The sequence below is a fragment of the Alosa alosa genome, chromosome 15 (assembly GCF_017589495.1).
Source record: "Alosa alosa isolate M-15738 ecotype Scorff River chromosome 15, AALO_Geno_1.1, whole genome shotgun sequence".
NCBI classification, from domain to species: Eukaryota; Metazoa; Chordata; class Actinopteri; order Clupeiformes; family Clupeidae; genus Alosa; species Alosa alosa.
The window spans coordinates 361,103-369,528 of record NC_063203.1 but is presented as its reverse complement, the minus strand read 5'-3'; the positions used below and the strand labels follow the sequence as shown (position 1 = coordinate 369,528).

Genomic DNA, 8,426 nt, shown 5'->3' with positions numbered 1-8,426 from the left:
AATACTACTTTTACACCATCTAGGTCATGGTGATTTAATTAATTAGCCTATTAAACTCTTGACAATTATAGTCAAAATATTAGGCTACATACAATTTACCCATGATGGTCTAAGTGATTCAGGGATCCAGGTTTAATGTATGTGCCTTTGCTTTGAATGTTACATACAATGAAACATAACGGAACATAACAGCCTATGGGGGAACATACAGTTCTGCATGTATGTGTTTTTATGAAAATGAAAAGATAAACAGCCTACAAGAAATGCTTAGCCTACCTTAAAGAGCAGGAACAGCAGAATGGTGGTCCATTTTTGTACATAACAAATCTTTGCATTTTATTTACACAGTTAAAGAAATTCTAGGCCTATAAAATAACATAGGCTCACATGGATAAAGGAATACATAGCATGTAGGCTTGGCAATTGTGTAAAGGAGGGTGGGGGGCAATTAATCATAAAAAGACATTTAGGAGACATCACGATTAATGTAGCTTACATTGCACAGACTAAAATGGAGAAAAACTCTGAGCAGAGTATCAGCACCTAACCCTATGGAATGGTCTTTTTATTTGTGCATTTCTGCAATAAAACCATTATCATCTTTCCTTAAACCTCACCTGTGTCAAGACTCGGCCAGCACAGAAATAAAGTTCCCTCTAGTGGATGATAAAAAAAATCTGAAGACACAGTGGGCCTGAGTTCGACGGCGATATAGGTAGCGGGAACTTCAAGGCAGGGACTCCGGGGGAAGTCTCCGGTGAAGTGAAATTGAATAAACCAATCACATGCAACCAGTGTTTCCAAATTCTGACCTAACTATCGATCTTTAATTTAATTTAACTTCGGCCTGACTCTGCCCACTCAAACACGCACCTAATAACTTAGATCAAGGTAAAATGCAGTTATAGATTAAACCAGAATAAACCAAGTCAAGTTTATTCATATAGCACATTTCATACCCATGGGTAATTCAATCTGCTTTACCTAAAGAAAAGCAAAGAATAATAGTAAATTAAAGGGCCATAGTTAAAAAAAATGTTTAAAAAATACAGTACATGCAATAATATGATTGAAAAACAGATGTAAGGTAGAACAATTAAGAGACAGATTCAAAATGTGTAACTCAGTGATCCTTAGTCAAACACCCAATGAGCAGCAGCACTGTTAAAAATGGAGATTCTTGAAAGAAACCCCAATTATGTGCACATTCCTTTAGGGTCCAAAATACCGCGAATAGAGCCAAAAGGTCAGAAGTTATAGCTTAAATAAGCATTTATACAATTATAAAAAGTTCTCAGAACGCTTGCCTCATTGACTGACTAGTGTGTCAAACTGATGATGAATAGATGAATAGAATATGTACAAGTGTGTTTGTGTGTGTGTGTGTGTGTGTGTGTGTGTGTTGTGTTGTATACAATGGTCACACACATGATTTATCTGGACATGAGGTTTCCCCGTCATTCAGTTTGCAGTGTTGTGTCGCCACTCCCCACTGGATCCTGTTGCTTGGGTTGGTGGATTAACACTTACATAACTGTCCCCAACACTCGCCAGTCTGGCAGGTGGTGCTTTGGAATACCACAGCAGGCTATTTTTGGAGGAGGATAGTGTTAGGGCCTAGTCATTCCCCCAGTCTTCTTTAGCACACTGGTCCTTACAACCAAAACATACACATTATGATCAGATTGGATGAACAGCTATACTATTGGATAAGTTTTCATGACTTGAAACATTTGTCACAGAATCAACCTGTCAAACAAAAATTGGTGTACTGTGATGGGATCAATAAAATGAATCAGTTTCATAAAGTTTTTGATGTCATGTGCAAGTATGGAGCCAAAAAGGGCAATGGGAGGGGCAAAAGAACATGGTTAAGGGCTAAATTGGTAAGTCATGTGGGGCCTGAAGAGCAAGAGAATAGCTGTGAAACCAGACCAAGGGCGCAGGAAGGGTAGTGCTGAGGGGCTTCCCACAGGTTTATAATGGAAAATGGCAAAAGTATTCAATTTAGTAGTAGTGTTTAATGTATTTATTTTCTGTATATCTTTTGTAAACCAGAAAATAGTGATGACTTTCATAGGGGTTGAATATGCAAACCACTGCACACCAACTCTTGTTAAACTGATACCTACGGTCTCTAACTGCGGCCCAACTTTACCCCTGTAATTTGGAAATGCTTTCTGGACCATTTAAAATGGTAAAATTTCAAAATTTGAAAATTTGAAATATGCTATAGTGTTTTGGAGATCCTCTCAGATGGGCCACGGGAACAGCTGTCAGGCTTTTATTCTGATGTTATGGATTCTGTTATCATGGCAAGTGCTGCAACATGTGATTTGAAAGTAAGAGCTAGGTATGAAAACAAAACAGACTAAGAAGCAACGTGAAAACACTTTCCTCAGAGTAAATAAGCATACCACAAATTGTTGCCCTACAAATTAACTTTTGGCATTCTTATTTACTTACAAATTATATTGCTGGTTTCCCTCCTCAGTCTCTGCATGAAAGACATGCTCCAGTAATTTTTCACTATAAGTGGCCCTCTAAGCCCTTGGTATTTGAGCTGTGAAGCAACTGCATTAATTGCAAAAAGACACCTTTTCATTTTTATCTGTAATTTACTGTAGGAGGTTTAGTCTTGGTTTTACTGATCTGTCTTCATGCTTAAGGATTCTTTGTCAGGAGTAGTCTGTGAGTATGTCAGATAGTGCAACACAGTTCAATTCAATTTGTTTTAGGGCCAATAACTATTGAAAGGCACATTACAGAACCCAGGGCCTAACCCCCCACACAGCAAGCATTAAAGGGGGCATAATCAGAAGCAGGCAGACGATTTCATACTGTACATACATAATGTCTGTGGCTATTCATATTGTTCTCCTTCACCTACTCTTACAGATTTGAACACAATAATTTGCTGACACTGGGAAATATGAAATTGTGTGCCCTCAAGCTTTGTTTCTTACTAGAATGGACAGTCAACATAATTTAATTAAACTTGTTTACTTATCCTCTGTGCCAAAAACTGCTAAAATTCTGGTTTGATTTTTACAACCTGTCACACACCCACAAAAAATAGTTTGACAGAGAGAAAAGGCCTCATTTTAGGAAATATACTTCAGCCATGGTATGTTTTGTACCCACAAGTTTAATTGTGAAGACGATTATGATCCAACCAGTGCATCTAGACAAGAGTATGACCCGGCTGAAGTTATCACACACTATTAAGCCTATATAAGAAAACCAGTACCTTCTCATGAAAATTACACTTCACAGAGTCCCGAGTTGTCACTGATGCTCCACTGAAATATATGATGGCATAGGCAGCCTGAGGACCAGCCTATGACCAGACAGATGGGGCCAGAGAAATGTGAAGGTAGAGATGTACCAGACAGACAACTATTAGTGATGCAGGGCCAACCACAGAATACAGACTGTTTTGCTCAACAGCATTTGTAAAGACGAGCATCTGGTGTTCTAAAAGTTACACCTTTAACATTAAAGAGATAATGGCCTAGATACTGCATACTGTACACTCCCAGGTTAGTGGGAATAGTTTATGCTACCCCTGACATCCACTGAATGTCAGGGGCCTGCACAACATGAGGAAATGTTCTTTTTGTTATGTTGGTCTAGTCATCTGTCAATTTGTCTCTCGTTTTTGTTTTATACTTGAAGCAGGACATAGAGAGAATATCCAAAGAAGTGGTTGCATGGTTAATCAGTAACTGAAAATAGGCTTATGTAAAACAACCACATTCAATAGACCACAAAATCTATAATGTACTGATGGGCTACCAATTAATTATATATTGTGAATACTTACTGAGCTGTGGAAGTGTGTCCATGTGAATTTCTGTCGCATTATACTCATACACCCCCTCCCCCACCCCTCCCTGTAATTGAATAAGACAGGGTGGTGTTATGGGTTGGGCACAGCTGGTGTCCCTTCTCGAGTTTTGTAATGGAGGCACTTGCCTTTTAGAACCTAAATCAGCCATCAAAGAGACAAGCTCTCCAATCAGCAGTGAGGTAATAGATGCAGGTCTGCCAATAAGCAAGCAGGTCTGGGTATTTAAGGTAAGGGTCGACATCTAACAAAGTTGGGCAACCCCTACATTGGCTTTGGTGAGCAGGATCTGATCCCAAGGACTGTTACCTCTTTCCTTTCTCTCGTGCAGGTAATCAACTTAGTGACTCAGCATGATAGGGTGGGAAAGGGTTATTCTATGCTGAGCTGACACTGTGTGATAAGCACAGTAAAAAAAGAAGACTTTCCATTCTTTCCAGTTCTGAGTGCTGTGGAAATGAAGCACTGTTTTGATGGTATTGGGCAGACTATTGTTAAATGTTTGAGCCTTTATCTTAATTATGTTGCATCCCAAACCATTCTAAATATTCTCCTTTATGACATTTCAATAGCATTACACTAATGTGGACAAACAGTTTGTGTGAGCAATCTTCATTTTCAAATATTCAGTGGTGTCGACATTTTTTGTTTGGAGGTGGCTGTGACATTAATGAAGTTTGGTGGTGGCATTTGTATTTGATTGAAGTAGTGGTTGTTCTTTCTCACTCATTTCTATTGCTTGTTATTTTCTGATGTGTAGTATGATTTTTGGAGAGGTGTTCTGCATAGAGAAACATCCCTGGCTATGTAGTACCTACTGAACTAGACATTTTAACTGCATAGCTGTGACCAAACAAGAGTACAAAGTATTCCTTGTGAATGGTGTAGGCAAGTGGCAGTGCTAAAAATATCAACAGCTGTTGGCTGTATGTCAGTGTGTCTCTCAGCGGATGACACTTTATTTTAACCTTTACTTCAATTGTAAAATAACAGAGGGAAGTACTTAATTTATTTAAGATATTATACTATTTTCATATTTCCATTACATAGTACAATAGTAAAACACATACTTTTTCGAGATCTAAAGAAGTATACACAAGAAATTATTATTTACACAAGAAATTATTCATTAATGTAAGATATATAATGAATTACAAATATAGATAAATAGAAGAGATTAATTAGCTTCAGGTGATGTAATGTGTAATGTCTTTGTAAAAACTGTAATACAATTTGTAATGTAATCAAAGTAACCAAGTAGTGATAGCAGACTTCATGTTCTTCATATTTTATGCTTTATGTAATATGACTTATTACTTATACATTCTTTAAAGCCCATTCTTTCTGCCTGTATCTAGGACAAGGACGTAACTAAGTGATTAATGAATTGTGCTGATTGAGTTGGTCTAAAGTAATAACATCACAGAATTGTCTTGAGAAATACACCAATATTCCAGAACACGGGAAAGCCTCTCACAAATATACCAGGCATGCACTACTCAGGTCTCCTTATTACAAGCAACAATGGCCAGTGGTATGAGGGTGTTCTTGTGCTGCTGGTTGAACAGCTTTGGATTTCTCAGCTCATACTCACAATTGTATGATGCTAGTATGGTGTTCTCTTATTTTTTTTCTTTCAAAGGTGAATTCATAGTGATTTGCCCCTGTCTTTGTATAGGCTGTAAGAAACGCAATCATGAAGAACTGCAACAATGATCACAAGATGAAATTCAAAACGGAGGAGGAGTACCCAGACCTCTCCCAGCACAACAACCATATGGCCAAGGTGCTGACTAAGGAGTTGTATGAGAAGCTGAGGAGCAAGTCCACCCCTAGTGGATTTACCCTGGATGACTGCATCCAGACTGGTGTAGACAACCCAGGTAAACAGACCTAAGCTATATAAAATCTCTGCTAGAACCTTAGGAGGAAATAACAAGAAAAAAAACTCAATTAGACATATTAAATATGTATCCCATGACTCACACAGGCCATCCCTTTATCATGACTGTGGGATGTGTTGCTGGTGATGAGGAGTCCTATGAGGTCTTCAAGGATCTGTTTGACCCCATCATTTCTGACCGTCATGGAGGCTACAAGCCCACTGACAAGCACGCCACTGACCTGAACTTTGAGAACCTGAAGGTATCTTTTCCATTTAAATGTTACACGCCATAACAACAATGAAAGAACAATATGAGAGAACAGTTCTCCCTTTATTTTCTAGGGAGGTGATGATCTGGACCCCAACTATGTACTGTCCAGCCGTGTGCGTACAGGCCGTAGCATCAAGGGATACACCTTGCCTCCCCACAACAGCCGTGGAGAGAGGAGAGCTGTGGAGAAACTGTCCATTGAGGGTGAGTTCAATCTTCCCGCTCTTCAAAAGTTACAACAAAGTCTGATACAACTTCCACTCAAGTGAAATGTGTCCTATGGTCTTTTCACAGCTCTGGCTAGCTTGGATGGTGAGTTTAAGGGCAAGTACTATCCACTGAGTGGTATGACTGACGCTGAGCAGGATCAGCTGATCGCTGATCATTTCCTGTTTGACAAGCCCGTTTCTCCACTGCTGACGTGTGCTGGAATGGCTCGTGACTGGCCTGATGGTAGAGGCATCTGGTAACTACAACATGTCACTTAAAGGGCTAAGAGCAGCGTGCCACTATTGCAGCTAGTGTGTATAATGTTTATTTTTTATGCATATTTTCATATTTTCATATTTATAGGCACAATGACAACAAGACTTTCTTGGTGTGGGTGAATGAGGAGGATCACTTGCGTGTCATCTCTATGCAGAAGGGAGGCAACATGAAGGAGGTTTTCAAGCGCTTCTGTGTTGGTTTGCAAAAGGTAAATAAGGCAGTTCTGCATTAAAGACTTCTGAAGGTTTTACTCTTTCCAACTGACAGGGCAACTAACATTCATATGAATGATTCTATAAGGTAAAAATGATAAAATGTGCCCTTAACTGTTTTAGATTGAGACCATCTTCAAGAAACACAATCATGGTTTCATGTGGAATGAGCATCTGGGTTTCGTCCTGACCTGTCCTTCTAATCTGGGAACTGGCCTGCGTGGTGGTGTCCATGTCAAGCTGCCCAAGCTGAGCACACATGCCAAGTTTGAAGAGATCCTGAAAAGGCTGCGTCTGCAGAAACGTGGCACAGGTACTGCCTCAAACACACACAGATTTACATATTAGAGTAGATGTATCCTTGATAGAAATAATGACCAACTATATACTCCTTTGGTGAATATACATCTTAAGTAATGTCTTATTTGTACAGGTGGTGTGGACACAGCCTCTGTAGGTGGAGTCTTTGACATCTCCAATGCTGACCGTTTGGGTTCCTCAGAGGTAGCACAGGTGCAGATGGTGGTAGATGGAGTCAAGCTCATGGTTGCAATGGAGAAGAAGCTAGAGAAGGGAGAGTCTATTGATGACATGATCCCTGCTCAGAAGTAAAGTGGAAGTAGTGCATCTTTTGTATTTTCAAAATAAGTAAGACATCAGACAAGGAAGCAACCAGGAAGCACCTGATGATTTCAAAAGACACTCTACCCATGCCACTGCTTTGTTCTTCCTTAGTTTCTGTCAGTCCGCTCATTATTCCTCTTCTGTCACCCCCATCCCATTCTTTTTGTAACATCTTGGGATCAAACTGCTACACAGATGGACACCCTTGACTATGTGTTCACCTAAGTTTAACTCTATTTGGATGTAAAGTAATTGAATAAATACAGCCCCATTTAACAGATATTGTCTAATGCCCTGTGTCTCTTCCTATATTCAAATGGTTCTAATAGCAATCAACAAAAAAACCTTTGTGTAGCAAATACTGCTAAAACTAAGACAGTCAGAGGGCCACGTGTATCAATATATGTATGCAATTTGTCTTATGTATGCAATTTGTCTTTGATGTCTAAGCACTATTTCATGGTTGTTGAATGGAAGTTGTCCGTCAGTTATCAAACACCATACGCACAACACTTCTCTTCATAGAACTGTTCTGCTATGTGATAGTAATCAGACACATGGCAATGTGAAATAATATTTTGCATGAACTATTGTATTTTTTTTTTTTTTTTTTTTTTAAAGAATCACATTCATTTCCTATGGAAAACAGCTTTTTGCTCAATCAATACAGATCAATACAGAACTGTTTTGCTATGGGGTACTTATCAGACACACCTCAATATGAAATAATATTTTGCATCTACTATTATATGGAAGGCATTCTATAGGAAACAAATAGGAACTATAAAATAGTATGTGCAAAAAGTTATATTAATTTGAGGTGTGTCTGATTAGTCCCATAAAGGATTGGCTTGGTGTCACTATATCACATGCCTTGGGGGGTATTGAAAAAAGTAGACCATTCCTTATGGGAAATAATGTATATTCTTTAAAATATTCATATAAAATACAGTGTGCATACAGTGGCTATAAGTGGCACATATCAAGAAGCTGGTCTGAGGGCAGATCTGGCGTTGTGCTCATCTCACAGTGTTTTATAAAATATTTTGAAAACAAGCAATGGTATTATCTTCGTCGAAAGTGGGCCAGAGGTGG

The 8,426-nt window shown here is 38.9% G+C and overlaps 1 protein-coding gene and 1 long non-coding RNA gene across 2 annotated transcripts; one reads left to right on the top strand and one right to left on the bottom strand.

Annotated features, from left to right (window-relative positions):
- Positions 1-1,346: 1,346 nt before the first annotated feature.
- On the bottom strand, positions 1,347-3,921 carry LOC125308431. The gene is made up of 3 exons (XR_007195879.1): positions 3,827-3,921; positions 3,251-3,340; positions 1,347-1,653 (listed from the first exon to the last, which is right to left on the bottom strand). It is a non-coding gene; the product is annotated as an uncharacterized LOC125308431 (long non-coding RNA).
- Positions 3,922-4,035: 114 nt separating this feature from the next.
- On the top strand, positions 4,036-7,611 carry ckmb (creatine kinase, muscle b). Its single transcript, XM_048264946.1, has 8 exons — positions 4,036-4,181; positions 5,529-5,733; positions 5,841-5,995; positions 6,078-6,210; positions 6,301-6,472; positions 6,580-6,703; positions 6,831-7,020; positions 7,141-7,611. Exons 2-8 carry the CDS (start codon positions 5,547-5,549, stop codon positions 7,317-7,319), a joined length of 1,140 nt encoding a protein of 379 aa, XP_048120903.1. The 5' UTR covers positions 4,036-4,181; positions 5,529-5,546; the 3' UTR covers positions 7,320-7,611.
- The last annotated feature ends 815 nt before the right edge of the window (positions 7,612-8,426 follow it).

What these genes read in the sequence shown, in the direction of transcription:
- ckmb (XM_048264946.1), top strand. Translation starts at nt 5,547, where the DNA reads ATGAAGAACTGCAACAATGATCACAAGATGAAATTCAAAACGGAGGAG. An exon ending in TGAACTTTGAGAACCTGAAG is followed by an intron (nt 5,996 to 6,077) that starts GTATCTTTTCCA and finishes TTTATTTTCTAG; the next exon opens with GGAGGTGATGATCTGGACCC. An exon ending in CCTGATGGTAGAGGCATCTG is followed by an intron (nt 6,473 to 6,579) that starts GTAACTACAACA and finishes TCATATTTATAG; the next exon opens with GCACAATGACAACAAGACTT.